At 43.0% G+C, this 25746-nt stretch overlaps 1 protein-coding gene across 4 annotated transcripts in view; it reads right to left on the reverse strand.

The window, feature by feature from the left end:
• vav2 (vav 2 guanine nucleotide exchange factor) overlaps positions 1-25746 on the reverse strand; it is a 188870-nt gene that overhangs the window by 113403 nt on the left and 49721 nt on the right. For all 4 annotated transcript variants that reach the window (XM_053648698.1, XM_053648697.1, XM_053648695.1 and 1 more), the window contains exon 2: positions 19002-19118. In XM_053648698.1, coding sequence (XP_053504673.1) covers positions 19002-19118 — 117 coding nt within the window. The remainder of the gene's footprint in view (positions 1-19001; positions 19119-25746) is intronic.

Genomic DNA, 25746 nt, shown 5'->3' on the forward strand with positions numbered 1-25746 from the left:
TTTTGAGGACGAGGACACGCTTTATATTACGTGTCTCTTAAACCCGTGTAGATCCTTATACATTACACAGATACATTTACTGTAACTCTGGAGGACGTTATGCAGTGGGCTCGGGCGACACTGATTGGATGGTGACGCCGTCGATAACACGCAGTAAACGTACGGTCCTCCGATGGTCGACGTTTTCTCCGTTCTTTCGTCTAACTCGCTTTCTAACTATCTTTAACATTGTTTTCAACGTGTTAGATCGGACACGTCGCTGCAGGCCTATTATTGAATCTTTTCATGAGATTTTTCGCCGGCGTCCCTGAATAAAATGTAGCTAGCTGATTAATATATGCGTGTCTGTTAGCTACGTCGAACATACGTTGATAGATTTGAACTCGTTTACCGTGACAGAAAACGAGAGCACGCCACGTGTTAAGTCGAGCGCGGGTAAGACGGGCAAGAAAGTGGGCGTGGCTTCCAGGAGGTGTCGGTTTATATCGGAAAGACAAGCTCCTATTATAAAAGCGTATTTTTGAGTGATATCTCATGATAGCGTTTTTCCCGGTCTGGTAACGCAATCTAATTGAAGTAAACGTCACGTGATGTGTGATTGTGAGCGTAATATCGTGTAGGAATGATAAAATCGTTACAATCACACGTAGCCTATTTATGTACCATGTATTACAGACATCTAACTTTTATAGAATTCCTGTATAATATTTGTACTCTAACACGCAAGCCCAATGATACCCGTCACTCGATAGTTTCCACAAGCCAGCTACGCAGAATGTGCAGATCTGCTATATACAGTACAATTACACTTTAAAGCAAGTGGATGATGTGTAGTTGGTATGAAAATAGTCGTAAGTAAGTCTATGCAAAATGATTAACGTGAAAAAACAAAACTGAACAACGTGCACATGCTTTGAGACTGAAACGTGGTACTTTCATGGTCTGATGAGTTATGGAAATAATTGATGTACATCTACGTGTTCCAAGAAAAAACGCTAGCACGTGAATCAGCTTTATCAGCCGGTGCAGCACAGACACCTGACTCCTTCAGAAAAAAAAATAAAAAATCAATGCATTTTTAGCAGAAAGGCAGGAAAAAGGCTATTTCTCATATATTCCTTGAACCGCAATGAGAAAATGAACCTCGAGGCATTCCAAACATGAGTCAATAGTAACACTGCTGCGAAAAACAAATAAATAGATAAATAAATAAATAAACAAGCTCATTTTTTTTGTTGTTGTTGCTTGGTTGACTTTGCATACATTTGTGTCACCTACAAATCACTAGAGACTCGCGTACCGAGTGGGCTCTCCAGAGCTTTTACGGAAAGGAAACACATGCATGAGGTTTTGAGTGTGACCGTGAGCATGTACATGTGTAGCCTGACTCGTTCATACTCTGAACAGAAGCAAGGGATTTTAGGAGGAGGCCTGATAAAGCAGATTTCTTTTCCTAGCCTGAAACAGAAAGAATCAAAGCGCTCTCGTCAAAGCTGCCATTTCCATTCAAATGAAATTAGACTTGCAGTGAGTGACATTTGGAGAGATTAGCCGTTAAAGCTGTAGCAGCAGCAGCCCCAGCAGAGATAATACACACATCTCCAGAGTGCTGCTTCACAGGAACACACAGCACACACAGCACACACGGCACACACGGCACACACAGAGCGGGCGAATAGAAGGAACCAGGCAGACAACGCTAAAGCAAAAAAAAAAACAGGTCGAAGAGCTCATTCAGTTGTGTTAAACAACAGAAAAAAGCTCTCAGGGTCTTGTGTCACTTCATCCGTTTCCCATTCATCGATATCAGAGACAGAAAGGGATAGTGGAGAAATGTGATGGCTGAAATGTCACATTGTGGTAATGCATAAGATGGACGTTCCAAAGAGAGCATTAATGAACTCAATCTTGGCTAACACTGCTATGAAAATGATCTTGCTGACATCTGTCAGCCAACACAGAAGTCCAGCTCCAGACATCTGTCCCATGCCCTCCATCGAAACCTCGCTTCAAAGTCTTTCCCCTCAAAAGAAACGCAAATAGCACCATGATTCAGAAAGTGTTGGTTTGGGTGGAGGCTTTTGTTAATCGCAAACAGTTAAGTAAAGAATAAATCAGGCTTAAGGGCAATAAAATCACCAAACTGTACTGAAGTCCAGACCCGGTTCAAACGTTTGAAATGTTCATTTGAAAATGGCATTAAATGTCATCAATTCCATGAAAATCCACAGGACTGTAACGAGGGATGAGTCTATATTTTCGAGTAGTTGATATTCAACAGACCCTTCGTGGAGCAAGACCTTGTTGTGGTGAATCGGCTTGTGTACTTCGGAGCACCTCAAGGCTACCCTTCAGATTTGAGGACAGAGGTCAGACCAATCGTAAAGACTCCCTGGAAGACCGATCTCAAAACGGCTAAGTGTACCTTTTCCGGATTACGGATAAGGGGACCCACCAGTGGAGCCAGGCCTGGGGGTAGTGTCCCTCTTGCAGGTGACTCAAGTTAAGTGTCTGTCCAAAATGACAACGTCGAGCAATCTTGAGGACTCAACACCTGCAAGATAAATGGTGTGGGTCTGGTGCAATGCCAGCTGTGTGGCAGGCATGTGATCTTACACAGTCTAGACTATTGCAGTGGAATGATGTCATCAGTGAGGTAGTGTGTGGCTTCCTGCTGGTTATGGGAGTTTTGCTCTTGATTAACAACTCAAGAGATGCTCAGTGACGCCTCCTGAGTGGCACAACAGAGACGTGCTCGCCTGATCATCAAGAGATGCGAGTTTGAATGCTGAAGATGCCACATCCACCCAAGGCCGGGAGCCAAGAATGCTAAATTTTCCACGCTCTCTGGGTGAACGGGATATTGTCACTCTCCCCCGTGTCAATCAGCACAACACTAGCCAATCCTGGTCATCTGTGAGTTCATGAATGTTGAAGAGGGCAGATTGCGCTTTCCGCAGACTGTGTCTTGCTGAGTAGCAGTCTGAAAAGATGCTCTTGGCTGGCTTCATGTGTCTCAGAGGAAGCATGTGCTTGCCTGACCCTCTCCGGTTGCTAGCTGTTGAGTATTGTATACTCTGGATTAGCTGCAAATCTAGTCACAGTTGACAGACAGTGTATTTTCCTGGATGATTTTGTACTGAGAGTACTGCTGTGAAGAGAGCTCATGCTCCAGCCTTCTTCCACATAGGGGAGCTCAGCGCCTCTCCGACCCCATCCAGGGTTGACCTTCAGCAGGAAGCCTGGGCCTGCTTCTTACCACGAGGAAGCTGTAGCTTATGGAACATTAACAAAGGAGACGCAGCAGCTGCTATCCAACTGCATAATAAATACTTTTGACTTGGAGCCAGCATCAAATGTTTGCACACACAGAGCTGTGTTTTGGGGTAAAGAACGAGCACAGGGCCCGACATAAAGCACAAACCCATGCCCGCAGGTCTGGGAATGTAAAGGAGGATAGCAGTAAAGCTCTCAAAATCAGCGCTGCAGTTCGCTCAACACAAATCCTACAAATCCATCACAAAGAGAGCTGGCCTGAGTCTCAATTTCTGTTCGACTTCAACAAAAAAAAAGGACAAAAACATGGACGGCATAAAGAGGACGGTGGAAAACTTTCTTTACCTTTCTGTCGCCTCAGGCTGAAAAAATCTCATTACTCACTTTCTGCTGTCTCCCTGGTCCGAGCCGAAAGAAAACGACGGCTGCTTTTACATCAAAGTGCCGAGTAGTGTGAAGGAAGCTGTGCCGCTATTCCGCTCTAATAAAAACGCTTAGCGGAGAAGCACGAGCCTTTGATACAGGTTTGCCCGGATTTCACAGCCTTCAGAGTGCCTAGGCGTCTGCCAGCTGCTAATTGCGAGCGAAGAAAGCATCAGGCCGCAATAGCTTAGGGTTCTTAGTGGCTGAATGTGGTCTGGAATGTCTTTTTAAAACAGATTTGTATCGTTAAAGACACATTTCATCCACTTCATCGGTGGTTTATAGGTATCGTGCTGCAGTGCAAATAACAACCTGCGTTCTCAGAGATTTCTTCTTCTGCTGCTTCTTACTCACTCCTGAGCCTCCCACAGACACGGTCAGGAAAGCAGAGACCAAAAGCCAGCCACATACCACCTTTGTCTGCTTAGTAAGAAACGTCTGATAAGGATCCTGTAAACGCATTACTCAACGCGTTTCTATTCTGTTTTCTTTTTCTCATCCAAGCAGCCGGAGCGGGACACAAGAGCTGAAAAGAAAATTAACCGTATTTGTGTGTGCATATTTTTGATTCGCGCCAAGTGTGCAAGAAAGGGCGAGCAGTAATAACAAGGAAGGGAAGGAGATGAAGAAAGCGGGAGGGTGAAAACAGGCCAGAGAGACACAGAGACAGAGGAAGAAAAAAAGAAGAAAAAAAAAACCAGACAGACAGCATCAGAAATATTGCAAGAGGGCATAAACGCCTAAAAAAAAAAAAAAAAAAAAAAAAACAGACACTACATGTGAGGTCCAGATGCAAGGAGTGTGTGTCTGCGCTCCACAGCGTGTGTGAGCTTCAACGTTAATCGTGCTTCTATGTCTCGGACACCAGGACAATACAAAACAACATTTGCTCTGCTACGCATGTGCGTGTGTTGCCCAGAAACTATATAATGCGCTCACTTCGTGCAAAACACAACACATACTGTACTCAAATTAAAAACCCAAGAGCTTTGGGTTTTACCACATTCCCTGACATACTTCTATCCTTACAAAAGCAAGAGAATGACTGGTTTCTGTATGACACTAGAGAGAAAATTCAGGAAGTCCTGATGCCGGGATCACTCGCCGTTAAATAAGGACACACCCAAAGTTTTCGTCCCGGATATTTCAGCTACTTCAAGAGAACTCACAACTCCTATGCTCGGCACACGGACCAAGGAAGTCTGCTGTAAGATCCATAAGCTCTATTCAGACTGGATTAGTTTTCAACGTTCTGAAGGTTGTGCCCAGAAAAGTGTACAAAATACACCCATATCGTTGTTGTTGTTTACTTTATATTGTCCCTATTAGGGGAAACTAGTTTTGCAGCAAAAGGTAACAGACATACAGACAATACATAATACACAAAGAATATATAATATGCATCGCACATATCAGAAATCTACCTGTATGGCCAAAAGTATGTGGACACCTGTCCATCACATATCCATGCATATGTGATTCTTTGCCAAACTGTTATATAGAATGTCTTTGTATGCTCTAGCATTACAATTTCCCTTCAGTGGAACTAAGGGGGTTTGCCATGGGGTGTCATGGATGGTTGGAGTGGAAGTGACCTCAACTCCACTGAACACCTTATGGGACGAACCGGAAGGTCGAGGTCACTCCAGACATCGGAGCCTGACCTCACTAATGCTCTTGAAGGTGAAAGAGCAAAAATCCCCACAGCCACGTTCCGAAATCTAGTGGAAGGCCTTCCCAGAAGAGTGGAGGTTATTATTACATATTATCCCTCAGAGAGCTTTTGCCAAGTTTGGGATATCTTCTGAAAAAAATAAGAAGCTTAACACTTCTTATTAGACCTCTACAGCACATCCATAATTATTACTCTGAAAGCATGAAGGCAAAAAAAACAACCTTTTTCATCTTGTTGTACATTGTAAAAAAAACTTAATAATTACTTAAACACACTTCGAACGAAAATCGTTACACAGACAACATGATCTAATAAGCCATCTGTTTTCTACAGCAAAACAAGAACAAACAGATGGAGGGCCGTTCCTCTGGCCTTGAATAGAAAACTGCGTTCCCACTGAGCTGAATTCAGTGATGTGGTCAGCGCAGTCAGATCATCGCCCTGACTGATCACGCCATTCGGAGATGGCCACGTGACAAGTACGCGGCGATGAGCAGTCATGATGCTGCGGTATACGTAAACGTTTATTCTTCTGCGAAGATGTTTTAAATCGGCTGAAGCTTTCATTTTACGGGTTAGAAACGCGTAAAGGGGCGGGAACTTGTAGTGTTCATACCGCACAGATAGTCTAGTTTCCCTGTGCATACATATGTGTGTGTGTGTGTGTGTGCGCGCGTGTGTGTGTGACTGGTCTCAGATGGCTTGTGCAGGGTTAATGGGCCAAAGAGGATTGGAGAGAATCGTGTCCTTTTGAACAGCCCTACAGTCCTGCCTCTGGCTGTACTAACATCTCAAGTGACAGCATCCTCACACACACGCACACACCCCCCCCTCCACTTGTGGGTCTTTGATCTAGCTCACAGGGAAGAAAAAAAAAGTCCTACTGTCACACATTCCTCTAATGCCGGGGTAATGGAAAGTTCACCCATGCCCTTGCCACTTTTTCACACACACACACTTCAAAACTGATCACTCTTGCTAATAAAACGAGGCAGCCGAATCCTATAAGCGCTTCTCTGTTCAGCTATTTGTACAGCAATTTTTCACCAGGCAGCTTTACAGGAATCTGGATGTAGATTTAAATTTAGATCCCTAACAAACAAGCAACAGCAAGGTTCTGTTTACATCCATCAACATAAACGGATCAAAAGTGCGTTTGTCTTTAATAAACAAACATTTTCAATCCTCGACAGCAAGCCGTTGAATAAGACGAACGAGACGAACAAGGGGAATAAAACACGTCAGGATCCACGTGATTAACTCACAACCTCAGCTGTCGTTGATTTTTCCCCCCACAACAGCTTTGTACTCGATTTCTTCCGTTCAATTTATTCTCGTCGTCCTGCTCAAAAGTTTACACCCCCCTGGCTCTTAATGCACCGTGTTGCCTTCTTGAACACCAGTGAACGTCTGCAGCTTTTGTAATAGTCGTGTACGAGTCCCTCGGTGTGAAAAGATGGATCTCGACATCATATAGCCGCTGATGGAAAGGGGTTAAAATACGCAGAAGATGCTGGAAAAGCAAAGAACGTGCAGGACCTGGAGGATTTTTCTGAAGAACAGTGGGCAGTTTAACTGCTCTGGACAAACACGGGACTCGTGAACAACTATCACAAAACATAAACACAGCCGCTGATCATCCAGGTAACGACACACAGGATTAAGAATCAAGCGTGTGTAAACGTTAGGTTCATTTGATTAAATTCAGTTATTAATGTCTTGTGGACTATATGTAAACATCTGATATGTGAAAGAGCTTATTCAGGACGGGACTAAATAAAAAACTAAATGCTATTTTAATGAGCCCTCTTATGTATTTCTATTTTGAATGATTAACATTTTGCAGATTCGGCGAGGCGAATGTAAACTGTATAAGCTTCATTACATTCACGCGTAACTAAAGACCCCAAACAGGTCTCAGTGTTCCTGTTTCCTAACACGGCTTCTCTCTCACGCTGGCTGCTTTCTATTTAAGGAGTGAGCTCCGAGAGAAGATCATGCTGGGCAATCAGGTAAAGCGAAGGGGAAGGTGGAGGAAGACCAGGGAAGGCGGGAACTGGATTGATTTGGGCTTAATTATTGATCATGTTATTGACTGTAAGAGGGGAAGCGAGCATAAATACAGAGCACTTAGTGCTCCTGTCAATCACCTTCTCCTGCTGGACGAAAATATACAATCACATATATAAAGACAGCTGAACACGCGTTTATTTCCACAGTGAAAGAACATCAACGTGGTGCTATAGGTACTTTAAAAGTGTCCAAAATTGTCAAATGTAGATCCAATCCGACGATTACTCATGGGTTTAGTCTGTACGAGTGGGGATTTTATTTGTTTTTATAATTATTATAAATGCCTTTCTGCTCTGACCTGCTTTTTGCATGTTTTTACAACAACAACAAAAAAGCTCTTCATTGAAAACAAGTTTAATTTAACTGGAAAAAAAAACAAGTCAAATTTTATTTCAATGAACAAACTGAAATTCAAATTTCAAGCAAGTCAAACTTCATTTAATTGGGTCAAAATTAAACAAACAAACAAACAAAAAAAAACAGTCACGTTTATTTTAATTCGGATATAAACAGACCATAAAAAACCAGTATAATAATAATCCAAAAAATAATCTAACGTAAGTCATTTGGGGAAAAACGAACTGAAAAAAAAAAAAAAAAAAACAAGCCAAATTTTATTTACAAATAATAAACAAATAAAAATTTGTGCATAATTATTTTATTTTTTTAAACTAATAATAAACAATCCAAATTGAATTGGACTGGACGAGGGGGCTATTTACATTTCATTTAACTGGGAAAAAACAAATCCAAATTAATTTAATTGGAAGAAAATAAATAAATAAATAAAAACAAGTCAAATTTAAATTAATTGGGGGGAAAAAAAGTTGCATTTAATTGGGGAAGAAATCAAATTTCCTTTCATTAGAAAAAAAAACCTAATAAAAAACAAAATCTAATTTATTTAATTAGTTGAGGGGGAAAAAAACAGGTCAAATGTAATAGAACTGAGGAATAAAAATCCAAGTTAATTTAATTGAGGGAAGCAAAAAAAGACTAACGAACAGGAGTGTTTTGCACGAGCACAGAGTAACACGTTTGCTGACGGTGTTCATAGTAGAAGCGAACATGCTACACGCACTCTATCCACACTGCTGCAGTAGAAAATAAGAGCGAAGAGCATTATGGGATATCGGCAGTGCTCCAGATCAGAGCGCCGCTCCTGGTCAAACACGGTCACTACAGCGGAACAGCAGGGCGGCTCTTATTGCTGCCTGGCAGGGGGACGAGCAGCAGGTGAGAAATGAACAGAAGAAGAGGAGAGAGGGTTACAGTTTAGCACTCTCAGTAGGAGAGCTGAGCTACACCTGGCAGGGCATCTTCCCAAACACACACACACACACACACACAGAAAGAGAGTGTGAAAGGGCCTGTGCTGTATATTTTATCATCCGTATGCAATTAAATGAAGCAATGCAGAATGCAGACCTTACAGCATGTACTATACCAGAGAAGCTACAAAATCAGCGATAGGTTGTATACGGCGTGTATAAAACGGACAATAACTTCTGTTTGTTTCAAAACATATACATCAATATATATGTGTGTGTGTGTATATATATATATACACACACACACATACATATATTATACATTACTATTTACTATATACCATTACTATATACCTCGCTTCACTGAAGCTGCTTTAATGCAACAGCCATCGCACAGAATATTTGCACTGCTCCTAAAACAGATCCCTATTAGTGTAGAGTAGTTTAGCTTTTGTCACGTTAGTGTTGTCATAATCGTTGTTGTAGGATGTTTATTGATCTTTTATGGAAGGAGTCTCCAGTGTCAGTGCTTCGTAACACTGTTATCCGGCATCTTCAGGACAGAGGACATTGCGCTTTCTCGGTAACACGACGAGCTGCGTGGTTGTTTTAATTTTTTTTATCTTATTAACTTCAAGAGAATGAGAAAAGACAGGCTGGATAGAGAACGACTGTTTGCAGCTGCTATAACGTCAGCGGTAACAGGAACGGTCTTATTTCGCAGACACTCGTTAAACGTAGACGTAAAAGTATGGCGTGTCGTTCTTTAATAAAGAGAAGGTTTGTTAGCGTTGGTAATTTGCTGTGGCGACCAAATAGAACACTTCGAGCTGTGCTGTTGCTGTGAAAATGAGACACTGACACTCGGGAAAAGGTTTAAATGTCGAGAGGTACTAAAAAAAAACCACAACGCTAATGAGGAAACATTTCATGTGCATTTTATCATTCTTTCAATGAGGATGCAAAGGCAGATAAGAGCAATTTATGGCCCTGTTGGCCTATTTCCCCAAAATGATTAGGCATCAAACTTAAATGAATTTAAAAAACAAAACAAATAAAAAACAGGGTCATCATGGCTGTTATGTAGGTCAACAGGAAGTAAGCTGCTGAAGCCCTGAATGACACGTTCACCCTGTGTCCAAACTTTAATTTGTCCCTCTCAGTGTGCTGGAATTCCAGCGCGCTTACCATAATCCTGCTCTGAGCTCACGAGCATGCGTTACGTGTACAGACTCACCCCCCCACAGGCCAGATCTGCACAATCACATCTGTAACACTGTTTACTTTAGACATTGTGGGAGCTGGGAAATAAGACAAGAATTAAAATGCCACAACACAGCACAATATAAGTTCAAGTTCAATACAGCACTATACAACACAACACAACACAACACAATGCAATCATGTAATGTTACCATGTATGAAAGTTGTGTTTAAATCAGACGCTGATTCGATACAGTGCCATTTTCATGTCTTTTTCAAATAATCTAACAGGACACGATGCAGTACAGAGAAATATAATGTGATTTAGTATCACGTAACTGACGAGCACAAAGGCCACACCTCCTCCAACTGGACTGATGAGCAGAAAGGCCACACCTCCTCCAACTGGACTCACAAGCACAAAGGCCACACCTCCTCCAACTGCACTAACAAGCGCAAAGGCCACACCTCCTCCAACTGGACTGACAAGCACAAAGGCCACACCTCCTCTAACTGGACTGACAAGCACAAAGGCCACACCTCCTCCAAATGGACTGATGTGCACAAAGGCCACACCTCCTCCAAATGGACTGATGTGCACAAAGGCCACACCTCCTCCAAATGGACTGATGTGCACAAAGGCCACACCTCCTCCAAATGGACTGATAAGCACAAAGGCCACACCTCCTCCAACTGGACTGACAAGCATAAAGGCCACACCTCCTCCAACTGGACTGAAACACAAAAGCCATTTCTCATTATGCGTTCCTATGCGATCTTGCGTCCTCGTGAACTCGCTCTATGTCATCATCCACAACCGAAGTTCAATTCCAATCAATACTCAAGGACACAAGTACCAATGACGCATGAAATTAGCCGGATGTGTTCTTGATATCGAGGATGCATCGGCTGCAGACCTGAGCGCACCGAACCCGCTTAAAGTCCCAGAAGTCATTGCGGCAAAACAACAGCGGATAACGGATGCCTGACCCTTAACTAAGTTTTAACATCTTTTTCACGAGAATGATCTAAAGAACTCTAAATAAAAATGACTTTGATATATGATTTAGATTGAGATATATATGAGGTTGTTGAAAAGTCGAACTTATCCCTCAGAAGTATTTTAATTAAACTACGCTAGCTTGCATCCTGAGGTACCGGTAAACTCGTTAGCTTCGTTCGTAGTTAACGTGAGGTCGCAGTTGCAAACAGAGAGCTTACTACATTAAAACATGCTTAATTAACTTTTGGTTAATTGGCCAGTTAACTAGCTGAACCATATTACTCAGTGAGCACTGAAGAGACTGCGGTTCTGTCCCACTACTACAAATGAGCTGGGACGGTCCATTGTGCAACAGGAACATCGCAGCACGTCTCAATTCTCACAAAGATGCGTTCTATGTCCTCCTGTCCTTCTGAGTTTGTTCTTCCAAGGTAGCAAGACCGGTCTTCACAAGAATGCGAATCTGTTCTTTATCTGTACAGACAAAATATCTCCTTTACTAGGAGTGATACGTAGAACCCACAACCCCCCACCCCCACGGGACTGACACACACATAGACTATGCCTCCTTCATTATGACTAACAAACACAGAGGCCACACCTCATTCAAGAGGACTGATGGACTGAGGTCACGCCCATTCCCCAGAACTAAAGCACGCCTCACTGGAGAGGCGTCCAGAGCCATTCTTATTATTATCACTATTTTGAATCAGTGCAGTTATACAGGAAATATGGGACACCAGGTCTATTTTTGTCAGTTTATTAAATTCGGCCAGTTTTGTTCAACATTATTCAAGTTAAATATGTGTCATCCAATCATAATTCCCAGCCATCCTGCACCCACTTAATCATTTAGCTGTAACATAATCCAAACAGCACCATGTCTCTTGCACATGCAGCTCAGAGATAGCTTCTGTAAATGTTGAGACCACTGAACCGTACATTTTTTACACCTCCTCAGGAATATCAATCTCGTTCTGTGGAGCCTAAGAGGACAGCCTGTATATTTTCCATTTCCTCTTTATTCATGTCCACGGACTCGTCCAGAGTGTACCTGTCGATCAGAGAAGTTCCTTTCAATATATGTCAGGAAGATAAAGGCCAAGGAGCGAGAGACATGGTGAGAGAGATGGCAACAGAGACAGAATGAGAGAGAGAGAGAGAGACAGAATGAGAGACAGAGACAGCATGAGAGAGAGACAGCATGAGAGAGAGACAGAATGAGAGAGAGAGAGAGAGAGAGAGAATGAGAGAGAGAGACGGAATGAGAGAGAATGAGAGAGAGAGACGGAATGAGAGAGAGAGACAGCATGAGAGAGAGACAGAATGAGAGAGAGAGAGAGAGAGAGAGAATGAGAGAGAGAGACGGAATGAGAGAGAATGAGAGAGAGAGACGGAATGAGAGAGAGAGAGAGAGAGAGAGAGAGAGAGAATAAGAATGCCCTGTGTGTGGTTTGTAGCTGGAGTTGAATGCTGAATGAAGCGTGTGCTCTTCCTGACCTCTGTTCACTGCGCCGGCGTGGCGTGGTAAGCCACACAGCGGTATAACTAACCGAGTGCCTCAACCCCTCTCTAGTATCTGACACGCTCAGCTCAACAAAGACGAGATGTTCCTGCAAACCTACATGCACGCGAGTCCTCGATCAGGAAACCCGTCGGTGGCGTTGTGCAGCAAAGATAAAACGAGCAATTATTCACCGCACGGTGCCGAGTTCACAATGAAATGCGTTTTGCAGCTCATCACTTTTGCCTCTCGTACAGTATTAAATCTATCCTCTTGTCATGGCCCGCAGACGAAGCGATGAACAGAACCAACAGGGGAAAAGAAAAAGAAAAAAAACAACAACAATGAGCTGATTCTGAAGAAAGCAGGGCTCTGCTATGTTGTGAAAAAAAATGGCAGTTTTAGTCAGAGCCTGAAAAACTGCTCAGTGGCGAGCAGTATGACTTCATAACGCGTTTCATCACTGCTCGCTGTTGTTTACACAGTACCCCACAGTACCGTGCCTTCGCGAATAATCCGATCCACGTCGCCTTCGCGGTGTATCCGACGCTGGCTTGCTTACTTTTTAATCACCACGCAAACCTGATGAACTCGTGCGCATGGTTGTTTTTTTTGGCTGGAAGCAACTTTGGCGAGTCCGACTTCCAACTCGTCCTCCGCCACCGCCGTGGCTGGTATCCCAGACAACTGTCAAAGCTCCGCAACCACCTGTTTCTATAGGCACCTCACTAACGAGAAGCGCATTAATGAGCTATTTTGAAACGCGAGAGAGGAAAGGAGGGGGTGAAGGCAGTCCAAAGTGATGGGGTACTTGCTATTAATTATTCATATCAGCAGTATTATCATCAGGAGTGGCACGTTTTGAATGAATAATTGATTGTGTGCTGGCAGATTCATGTTAAAAGATGCAGAGATGCCATTGATGGACAGGAGCTGGGGGGGGGATGAAGGAAAGTGGGGGGCGGGGCAAGGAAAAGAATTATAAAAAAAACCTCCTCTGGGGACAGACAGCAACACTTTCTTTAAAGTGTTTCACGGGACACCTAGGCTAATGTTCTGGGTCACCTGGAAAGTTATTCATGCATTTAAAAAAAATAATAATAATTTCAAGGCCAGAGATTGATTTCCCAATAGGACTTTCTGAGCGTGCACATGCAAAAGACATTTACCTCAAACTGGCTTCTGGCTAGGTCCCAGTGGGTTCAATCACACTAGGTTTTTGGGAAGTTACATTTATTTGTATTCGATTTTCCACAATCGCATTTCAGTGTGAATATAACTTGTCACCGAGTTTAGCTTTAACAGGGGAAAACGGGGTCTTTCATATCGCGTACAAGTCCAGACTAAAACCTATTCCAGGAAAAGACACGGCATTTATTCAGTCAGTCAGCAGGTTAGATTAGATTCAGGGGTGAACAAATCATACGTTCGTTAGCTAAATGAAATAAAAGCGCCAACGTGCTGCCCAGTCACATGGCTGCCTGGAAACCTAGTTGACCAGGCTAAGCGTTAGCTAACATAATGCAAGCTAGTTAGGGTCATGTTTGCACACTTGACTAGCAAGTCTCCGGGCCAATGTTTCAGCAATGCAATGTCGTGTTCTGTTCTCACATGGTAAGATAATGTTGCCTAGCGTCTTTGTTTTCTCCTGACGTGTTTATAGTCATGAGGTCAGTGCATGTTGTGGTAGCAGGACAGCTTTTGCGTTGTACTCTATTTTGCTCGGTTTCTGCCGGTGTTTCCAAGCCACTTTGCCTCACCGATGTGTGTAGTGCAGGTGGTAGCTTTAGAGTATCGAAGTTAAATTTGAACGCAGCTACGTATCAAATAAGAACTTTTACAAACGTCAGTAAGAAGACGGAGTCTCGGTCTTTCTCAGGTTGTTGAACCTACGTGTCTGCTGAGAGATTAAAAATTTAGTAGCCCAGACACAAAATCGATGTTTGTCTTGAGTGCCTGGGACAGGTACTAAATTTTTCACCCCATGCGATGTCGTTTTTACCGTGTATGGATGCTAAATTAGCTAGCTTGCCCCAAATCAGAAGTGGCACTAATGTACTCTTCTCCGACGAGTTCGTCATGCTTAGCACAATCTTCTCGACTGATTTTCGCTCGGTCGCCAATCTTCCGGGCCAGCCTTGTTTTCAGAGGACACACGAGCTAGCGATGAACTCGTGCTCTTAAGAGAACAGACCAAAGAAAAGCTGTGCAGAAAGGTCTTATTTCTGCGTCAGAGTCCATTTGGTCGATCGGTACTGGCTTAGAGCCTCGTTTCAGCCGGAGCGGCACTGACCGCAGCCTCTAACACCACAGCAGGCCGACCTCGCGCCAGCTAATGCCTCGCTCGACCTTCAAACACGGCTGCTCTTTCTTTGCTCAGCAGTCTCCTCTTCCTCCCTCGGCTGCTTTAAAAACAGCTACCTAACCTTTGCAGAGCTTCAGCTCATTAGGAACACCATTGTTTCTTAGCAACTTTGTCAAGGCGGCATGCCGCAGTGCTGCGATTGGTGGAGCTCTGCGGCTTGGCAACCGGCTATTTTCAGCCGGACGGTCTGAATGGATTCCAGGAGCTGCTCGTACAGTAAACGTGTATGGTAGAGGTGTGAGGCGAATGAGGGAGAGGAGAAGAAAAGCAGCTGAACGCCGATCCTGCAGTCAAATTAACAATAGACGTGCAACTGTGGGATATTGCTATAATCTACCACTAATTTGGTCGTCCATGCTTATATCTACCCCCTGGTACAAGATCTCTGTGTGAGGCTGATTATGTCGACACCAAGCAAAGCATTGTAGCATAATGCTGTTTAATTGAACAGTAATGTCACAACCTGAAAGCTTTTACAAGCTCGTAGCAGGTCAAGCTAAAGAAAGCCAAATGATGCAAATGTTACAGAACAAAGAAAGCACAGACAAATGATTAAGAGCCCAGGCTTTAGTGAAGAATTAAAAAAGGGAGGATGTCCTTTCTTGTGGCGTGCCTCATTTTTCATGCCAGAACACAAAAAGACATCAAAGTTGTGCTCCTGCCCTTTCTTTTACAAAGGCAAGCTGCTTAAATATTATTTCAAAAACATGTAAAACCAGGGCGTATTTGCGCCTGAAATTACGGCTTTCCTTTCAAACTGCACGCACATCGTTCACCGGGTCTTAATTGAGCGCTGCAAATCATCCCGGTACAACGAGACTGTTAACAGCTGCGGCCTCGTCGCCACCATCATTACAACAACATAAAATAAATTGATCGGCGTGTTCGTTTAAATGACAGCAACGCTCGTTCCAGGTCTAATTGAAACTAGGTGAAAAGGCAGCGCACCTCGATATGACGGTGCGTTTACCCGAAAGCATCCCCTGGAGAGCAGCCGTGTTCGTGTGCAACGATATTATGATGAATGTAGAATGACTAGGTGAATTCTGTTCCACCTGTGAATAGCATGGGCGGCGTCCCAAGGGCTGCTGGGATGACGGAAGGGAAGGAGACTGGAAGAGCACAGCAGGTGCCGTCTTTTACCCAGGAGAGGGCTTGTAATTAAGGAGAGAAATGTGTGTGGCGAGAGGGTACACTTGATGTTAACGGAGGGGTTTGTCTTTGACTCCGTGGACGCGACAAAGACAGAATGAGGCGAGTCACACAGTCATTACACAGCTGGATGGCTGTGAGGGTTTCCATGGAGGTCCCCTATGAGATAGCAGGCTGCAGTTGGATGAGAGGTTATTTGGAAGGTCTAGAAGGCTACTGACAAGTATAGGTTGCATAGACTGGTCCAGTGGTTCTCAAAGCACAGCTGGGGGCGGGGGGTGGGGGGTCCATGACTTTTTGGATTTTGTTACAGTTGTAGAAATTACAACGCACATCATTAAATGTATTATATTAATGGGTCCAAGCACCATAGTCAACTTGTACCTAGTGTGTTCTATCCAAAATAGAAATATATATGGGTCTGTGGAATTAATTTTACACTTGAAGGGGTCTACAAAACTTACAAAACCTCTGGACTGGACTGGACTCTGGATTGATTGATTAAACTTTATTAATCCCCGAGGGAAATTTTGTGAGTTAGTTACGGTTACATTTATATAGTACTTTTCTAGACTCTCAAAGCGCTTTACATAATATGTGTGGGGGTCTCCTCAACCACCACTTACAGTCGACCAACACATTCACTAACTGCCACTGTGATGATGTCGACTAGTCTGGGTGGTGTAAAAAACAGTCAGGCAGATGGTAAAGAAAGTAGGCTCTCTGTTCATCTGAAAATATTAGATGAGATGAGATGAAGCCACTTCTCCAGTCACCCCCTTCTTGTACAAGACTGTGCTTGGAAATTTGCTTTAATGGAACATTTTCCAGTCTAGTGCCCTAAGAAATTCCTCCCTCAATCTTTGCTGTCCTTAAAGCTAACCTTAATCAAATCCTTGCACTGTGGTGTAGTGAATTTTAGACTTCTTTTTGCTACTGATGGACTTGAACATGGTGGACAAACCTCACGCACGCCGCTCTAGACATTGCGTCCTCCGTCCAAGCAAGCTCACCGAGCTATAAGGAGAGTTCTGTCGATGGGCATGAGCTTCCACGCCGCGCACGCTCGGTTTCAGAATCTACTATTTCAGCTGAGCCGCCGCATCGGCCACGCGCGTGCATTGAGAAGAATTGGTACGTCCTTAAACAGTGTAATAAGATACAGATTTAATATTTTGCATGTTTATTGTATTGATTTGTTTATTTTCCTTTAAAATAATGTAGCTTTAAAAAAAAATCATTTGGAATAAGTGGTAGCCTGTGTACGGCATTCTTTGCTCTGGTGATGTCTAGTGATGTCCAGAATCAGTTTATGCTTTAACTATTGAAAAGATGACCTTTGTTGAATTATTAATCGACCTGGCTACTGGTGATAAGCTAACAAACACCTAGCATGTCAGTACACAAGTTTGTCCATGATCCTGATCCTGATTATTCCAAGGACATGTGACTTTGAGACTCACCTCTCCACAAATTTAATCATTTTAATAAAAGTCACTTGAACACGGGTGACCGAGCAATGATGATATATTACAGCTCACAGCAAAAAGTTCAGCATCATATTGATAAATTAAAAGCGCTGTTTATCATTCGGTTATGAATATCGCCCGGCTCTGTTCATCTCCGATGTAAAACAGGGGCGAACGATTTAAACGTAAGGGACATTAGTGTTGAGCTGTCCGCTTCAATATATTATAATGCATTGCTGGGCTTTAATGGAAAATCGATAGCGAGACAAGCCCGTCACCTCCAAGTAGACGTAAACGCGATTTTCACATCGACATGTGGAGGGTGTGCGCGATTGATTCGGTATGCGGGAGGATTTTAATATTGTTTTCCGTGAGCTCATCGACTCGCACGCGCCGACCCCTACGTTATCTCTTAAAGCCCACCGTCTGGAGAAAGGATTAATCTTGCCTTCTCCTACCCCTCCCGCTTTTATTCCACACTTCACTTCCACTTTCCGTTCTTCTCCATCTCTCGATCTAAGCGCAGTCATTAGGGCGAATATCCCCACAAGCCTGGCGAATTTATTTAACGAGTGCCGATTCCACGGTCGGCTCTCGGAGATCGTTTTCTAAAGTGACGCACGTACGTTCTGAACACTTCGTTAAGGCGTATCGTTCACGGCCCTTCACGCGAGCTGTTCAGAAACTCGGTGTCATGAAAATCTGAGCGTAATGAACAAGGACTGTGCTTCAATCTGGTCTGAAGTGAAAGGAAAAGTTTTATGCTGTCTGAACGAAAAAAAAAAAACATGAAATATGACTGAGATTAAAATTTCTGAAGATAATTAGATTTGTGATGGTTTTCTTTGTTGTTTTTTTGGGGTGTGTGTGTGTGTGTGTGTGTGTGTGTGTGTGTGTGTGTGTGTGTGTGTGTGCGCATTGCTTCCTGACAGTATGCTCTTGGATGTTTTGATGTAAAAACCCTTATAGGGTTCTTCAGTTTGCCCCTCTGGAGGTATCCTTAAAGGGTTTTTTTTTTTTTTATTGCCAGAGAATGTGTAGACCTTTAAACTATCCAAAGAACCCTTCAGGAACCATTTCTATCGAATGTAATACCCATTACTTTGGTAAAAATATTGAATACATTCAGTACCGTAACTATCCGTTGAGCTAGCTCACTGAAATCTCCATATATCTATCTTTTGCTCGTCAGCCACTATCAGTCTTATGTGTTTTATATTCTTACATGTGACGTGACAAAATATGTTCCACCGCTGCGCTCCCCCAACTCCTCTTATCTCTACACAAACCACACACACACATCCCACGTGCATGCTGACACAGATATTCACCAACACACGCATGCATACTGCTGACCCTGAAGTGTTAAGCCGAAAGCTTACGTAAACCCTGAAATGCGCAGGGGAGGAACCCTGAAAGGGGGTATAAGGTTTCACAAACAGCACCAGTTGAGCGTTGTGCTCACGTTCAGCAATCCCAGCGTATTAAAATAAAGCTGATGCTTGCACAGATCGGTGTAGAACTGGTGAAATAAGGCATTTGGCTTGCAAGCGAGTGTGCCGAGTAAAAACCGGGACAACGACTCACCTTCCCGAAGTCCCTCACGTCAAACAGGTCGAAGGGGTCGAAGAGCTCGCTGTTCCTCAGACCGAACTTGTCGTGGCACACCTTGAGAAACGTCCGGATGTTCTTCAGGCACAGGAACTGAAATAAAAGAAAAGACGGAATATCGAGCGGATCCTTCTCGTTTCGATGTGTGGAGCCATTACAATATTGTTACGATAGCACACAGCATGAGATTGCGACTCCTGGAGCAGATTTAATTTCCTGCACTGTCGTCGCGTTTCCTTGTTTCGGTATGGTGATTATGTGGTGCCAGATGTCGCTCTGCTCGAGACTGGCTGAAGTGGAGACACGCTCGTGATAAACCAGAACCAGTTCGGGTCGAGAGTGACTAGAGTGTCATTTAGTCCAAATCTGTGCAGGAACAAATGAGCCAGCTGCATCGTGCACATGCTGCATTATAAACTTGTTTATTCGTTCAAATTTGTTTCCTTCTATAATAAACCCATGCTTTTTTTTTTCCCCCCATCACGGCAAGATGCAGCTAGAATACGTGTTGCTTTGGATCTAACTCATTATTTCTCCAACCATCTGTGTGTGTGTGTGTGTGTGTGTGTGTGTGTGTGTGTGTGTGTGTGTGTGTGTGTGTGTCATACCTAGCTACTGAACAAGTAGCCCTGTTATAGTTTCATGGAATCACTGACTTTTATACATTTTATTTTACAAGGATTTTCCATTTATCACCTACATACATATTTTGCTACGATTTTTCTTAGTAGTTGTTCAGCACTCGCCTTTTGATTTCCGATAAGCCGAACGTATCTAATTTGCGCGGCCACAAAAAAAGTCAAATGACGGTCATATTTCATGGAGAAGAAACCATGACAAAGCGATCAACGCGATGTCACATGCAATACGTAAACAGCCTTGCTTTTCAGGAAACATGCCACGCTGAAAAGCAAAACCTGACCTCTTCAGTGGGAAACAATCCGCAGGGGATTGCTGCTGGAAGAATGAACACTGACTTCCTGTCAGAAGTGAATGTACGTCGCTCCACTACATTGTATTTTACTGCCATCACTCGGTTGCAGTCATGCCACACTGAAATGCAAGCACTCTCCAATCACAGCTCTAAGCAGCAATCAACTGACAGACCTTAACCATGAAACAGTCATGTCTTCAGCTATGGTTTATTTTACAATCCAAAGGTCAATCAATTTAAGAGCTTGTGTTGATCCATGATTTGATTGCGCATACACAGATCTTAGTAACTGCGGAAGCAGTCATGGAGCTGAAGAGTTTCTTAACGAAAGTGGCATTTATACAAAAACACTTGAACACACTCGCGGGCTTTTAGACACACCAACATATAAATAAAATCGACAACCAAGAGCCCTTATTCCAGCAGCCTCTTGATGCCATTATTAACCAGTATTCACACAAGCACAACACACACTGCATTACTGTTCACAGCAATCACTCCAGTACCACAGCTCCAACCATAACCATTATGTCTCACACACACACTGGCATTATGCACTGGTACGACTGTGAGATTAGCCATTATTCAGTACACAAAGGCGTACGACGATACTGCAATCACTGTGCCATAGACACGGCCGCCTCTTCATCAGTCTAGGTGAAGATGTGCGTTCTTACAAAGGGCCTACAGTTCAACTTTTCTCGGATTTAATAGCAAGTCGGTGAGAATCATCGGCTGTGTTAGAGCGAGGGGAGAAAAATGAGGACGGTGTCTCTCTAGGACTCCAGTGAGAAATCGAAAAAATGCTGTGCTTCAAAACCAGCCTGCTATAAAACACCTCCCGACTAACAAGCATCGTGAATTTTTAAGACCCACACTGGAAGAAAGAATAACCAAAAGTTTTTAAGGAGCCGCTGTGGTGATATGGTGTTTTTTGTTTTTTTTTTTTTTATAAAGGCAAAGCAACAAATTTATATATTGAGGCCATGAGATAATATACTAGGGCCAATAGAATATATTGAGGCTACAATAATATATTGAGGCCATGAGATAATATATTGATGCCATGACATAATACAATAAGGTCAAGAGATAATATAATGAGCACATGAGATAATATATTAAGGTCATGAGATAATATATCTGGGGCCATGGGGTAATATATTTTTTCATGAGATAATATACTGAGGCCATGATAATATATATTGGGGTCACAAGATAATATATTGAAGCCAAAAGATAACACATTGATACCATTAGATAATCAATTTAGACCACAAGATAGTATATTAATTCCATGAGACAATATATTGAGGTCATGAGATGGTATAGTGAGGCCATGAGATAATATACTGAGAACATGAGATAATATATTAAGGTCATGAAAGAATATACTGAGGTCATGAGATAGTGTATTGAGGCCATGAGATAATATATTAAAGCCAAAAAATAACACACTGAGACCATTAGATAACCTATTTAGACCACAAGATAATATATTAATTCCATGAGACAATATACTGAGGTCATGAGATAGTATAGTGAGGCCATGAGATAATATATTGAGGCCATGATAGTATAGTGAGGCCATGAGATAATATATTGAAGCCAAAAAATAACACATTGAGACCATTAGATAATCTATTATGACCACAACATAATATATTAATTCCATGGTACAATATATTGAGGCCATGAGATAATCTAGTGAGGCCAAACAGTAAGTTACTGAGGACATTAGATAATCTATTTAGGCCACAAGATAATATATCGATTCCATGAGATAATATAGTAAGGCCAAGAGATAATACATGTAATATCATCAGAAATCTCCATGCTTAAGTTCCTGTGGAAAATAATTTGGGGCTGAAATATATTAATTCATGGTTACACAATATTACAAAACACAACATCTGTGAGTCTCTTAATTCCACGTGTGAGTCTCTCAAATCCAATTCCTTGGCTAAAAGTACATCCTCTACTGTGTGTAATTGGTCTGGAGTGCTTTTTATGCACCTTTTAATTGGAACTAAAGACCTATTTCTGCACAGTATGCTAGTTTGGCGCACAGTACCTCCTTTTTTTGCTTTATTTGCTCTCTAGATTGTTTCATTTGTATTTACATGACTCTTCATACGTGATGTTTGTGGATGTACATGTTCTCGCTAATTCAAATCAGCAGAAAACGTGTGAGGGGATGTTCCCTACAAGCCGCATATTTGCCAAAGGCTGAGTGAGTCTGCCTTCTTTTTCCAGAAGAAACCAAACAAATCAGAGACAAAGGGGGGAGGGGGGGGAACAAAGCTGAGAGGTAGTGGAGAAGGTATGGTCGAACAGCAGACAAAAGAAAACAAATAACAAAAAAGCTGTCATCCTCTGACAGTCTATCCTGAAGCTGTGCCATGCTCACACACAGAATAATGCATTAGCTTTCTCCTCCTGAGGTGCACCTTCTTTACTAATCCTGCTTCCCTACTGCGTTCTAGAGGGAGTTTACAGGGCATCTCCTAACACCAGAAATTGACAAAAACTAACACTGCACAGAGAGGGAGAAGAGGTGACTACAGGGAAAGAAGAAAGTAAAACAAAACCAAAAAAATAAGACACAAGATGAGAGAGAAAGAGAGATGGAACTCCTTAGAGAAGGTTGTTGTGTCTGAGTAGGATGGAAAATAGGAGTAAAAGCAGGCGGGAGTTGGAACGGCAGTCTGGTAGACTGATCTTTAACCCAGACAGTGATCTGCTCCCAAAACACTGGTGAAAGAGTCAGAGCATCTGTCAAACAGCATGATAGCAAAGCATGGCTTCAAACCGACAGGAAGACGTTCACATAGAAAGTCTGAGGCAAAAAGTGAGTCAGTGGTGAGAAGTATCAGTCAGAATGAAAGGCACCTGTGAGTACACTTCTGCATTTCGGGACCGAACCGCTACAAACCTCCTGAGACGGAGGAGGAAAGGGCGGAGGAGATAAGTGCACCCACATGACCCCCATCTTAACGACAAACCACACAAAGACTGTGTGGCTTTCGATACCTAATAACTCAAGATCTATGCAACACACGAGAAACTTGTCCACAACAATATAATGCAACATGACTTGCGTCAAAGAAAATAAGTAATCTTAAACCTGAACTTATTTAGACATCTGACTAATAGTTTAAGGGGTAAAACACATTGGGGTTGCTTTTATGGATAATTCATCAATAACATCCAATATAAGGGAAGACTTTCCTGTGGCGAAAAAGGTGTATGTTGCCGAGACAGGTCAGGGCCTGCTCTGGCACACGCGGCAATAGCGTTTTGTATGTGCCCCGTCTCCCTATAATCATCATCGACAGTCAAGTCTCTCCCACAGGAGACATGCATTCTGGCTTAACCAAGCACGTTCACGAGGACCGCCTAAATCCGAGGGCCGCTGAATATCGAAACAAGCCAAACTGCCTTGAAGATTTCCAGGTCACACAGATGTTAAACCTTCTCTGGAGAAAGGCTCCACTTGGACTAATTGGAGAGGCAGACACAAGATGAATAATGCATGCTGGTAAGCAATATGCAAATCTGATAGCATTATCCAAACACCAGGCGCATCGCAGGAACCCCTCTGTGTCATTACTGAATCAAAAGCAAAGCCCCCTATAGGAAAACCATCTGTTTTAAAATCAAACACGTCCACCTTAAATCAAACCCTAATGCAAAAAAAAAAAAAAAAAAAAAGTAGATTTGCCTTAAAGCACATTGTAGGGCAGTGCTGGAGATGAGTGGACATCAGCAGTTAAGATATCTGGGGCAGAAAATTTGTCAGAATGATTCTTTTCCACCTTCTCCTTTATACCACGTGGAAACAGCTCGGCTGAGGAGTTTCGGTCTGAGGTGACTATCCACTGACTACAAAACATCAGAAGTACTACTAGAGAGATTATTATGTAAACCCATTGGAGAACGGCCGGGCAGAACATGCCCTTATGAGCTCCAACAAAGAAGAAATGTCTTCGTTCTTCTCTGCCTCTTTGAACCAGAAAATCCCTGTGCAAGGGTACAAATCCTGGAACACGGAAAAGGATATGAAGTCAGGGGATTTTACTCTCTAAAGGCCCATCTAGGCCTGGCTGGCCAGATAACGGCAGCTTACAGTGGATCTTTATCACCATGTGCACCGCATGACCTCTACTATCAAACCTCATCGAGGCAATGGCATTGACATGGAGTGGTAGGTTCTCTTTGGTAGAAGCCCTCCACAGTATCAAACTCTCTCAGTCCAGACCAAATGTCCAACCTAATGAAGGCACTCAGAGGCACCTCACTTCATTCCACTTCATTTTCACTCCTGCTGACCTTAAAACATAGTTGCGCTCTAAATATACAAGTCGTAAATCAGTGGGCTCCCAGTTGTCTAGCAGAAAATGCACATGAATACCTGGCATATTCTGGCATGCAGGTTCTTGCCTCCATCCTGAACAGGGCTCCAGTCTATAGCAGTATAAACTACTGCCCTCTCATTGACGTGTTTGGCGTAATGAGGTACTCAGCCAGACTGTATTATCAGCCAAGGATCTCCACATTCTCCATTCTCTATTAAGTTCAGGCTCAAACGATGTGCATTCGGAGCATGAAATCCTACATATTTATTCCTTAGGATGGTCTAGTAGCAGTGACTCAAAAGGGACTGGTCTTGTTTATAATCTTGAAGATGGCTAGCCATTCATCTGAGCCATTCATTCTATAAGAGCTGGGATTTTCATGATGTTTTTATTCATTTATTCCTTCATTTATCAAGTACTGTTCACTCACAGAGCCTACTTATTGGGATGGAGCAGTGGCCCTGGATGAAAGAGACCCCATACCAGTCCATAGGCATCAAGCATCAGTTGTACTGCATAGTTCAAATGGTACAGCTTAATATTCCCAATGTTGTATGACAAAAACCTGAAACAGCAGAAGATTACCCCATACTTCCTGGTGGACCTTGATGGCAGTAGTGATGTGTACAGGATGACAAGAACCTCAGCCTTTGAAAGGCTAAATTGAACATGGGGATGATTAAAGCGGAGTGCTGCCACTCAGAGCTGAGTGTCATCAGCATAACAGTAAAAGAACAAGCGGTGAAAGTGGACAACCGTTCCCAACAAGGACAAGCACACATCCTTGATGTACAGTGACTGTCTCCCAATGTCATGCAATCTCCTCAATCTTCCCTAATCATCTTGAGAAGATTCATACCTTCTATGTGCAGTTTATGGGGTGATGTTAGAACTGAACTATCTTCAGAATTAACGACCACTCACTTTGACATATTCCCACTACACTTTTAAAAAATTATAAATGATGGGAATGCCTAATGCCCTTTACAGACATTCTCTGGGAGCCTCATGGTCAAGCTGGCTCCTCTATGTCCAGGCCACGATGACCCCAAAATTACTCCTAGGCAGCATAATGAGCCTGATTTTTTTATGCTTGGTGGAGGTGAAAACCTGAGGTGGCTGAGTAATGGCCAGCTAAAAGCTGCCATTCATGGGTTAATGAATGTCACAAGCAGACCTGCAGAGAATGAGGGACTCCTGTGAATCAATGGCGGGGTATTTATTACGGTAGGTTGCGAGTGCGAAGAGCTGCATCCATCTTCAACAGTGTCTTCCCATCTGAATTCATGGGTTACAGCCCGAATCAAGCCTCTTCTGGCCTTAGCCCTCATTTCACTGGGACATGCAAAGATCTGCTGCTGTCATTCTAAAGAATTCTGAGCTGGCATTAGTGAATAAATGTGTCATCTTCATCTATCTTCGGTAACCT

This window comes from Ictalurus furcatus, chromosome 18, assembly GCF_023375685.1.
Source record: "Ictalurus furcatus strain D&B chromosome 18, Billie_1.0, whole genome shotgun sequence".
Lineage (NCBI taxonomy): Eukaryota > Metazoa > Chordata > Actinopteri > Siluriformes > Ictaluridae > Ictalurus > Ictalurus furcatus.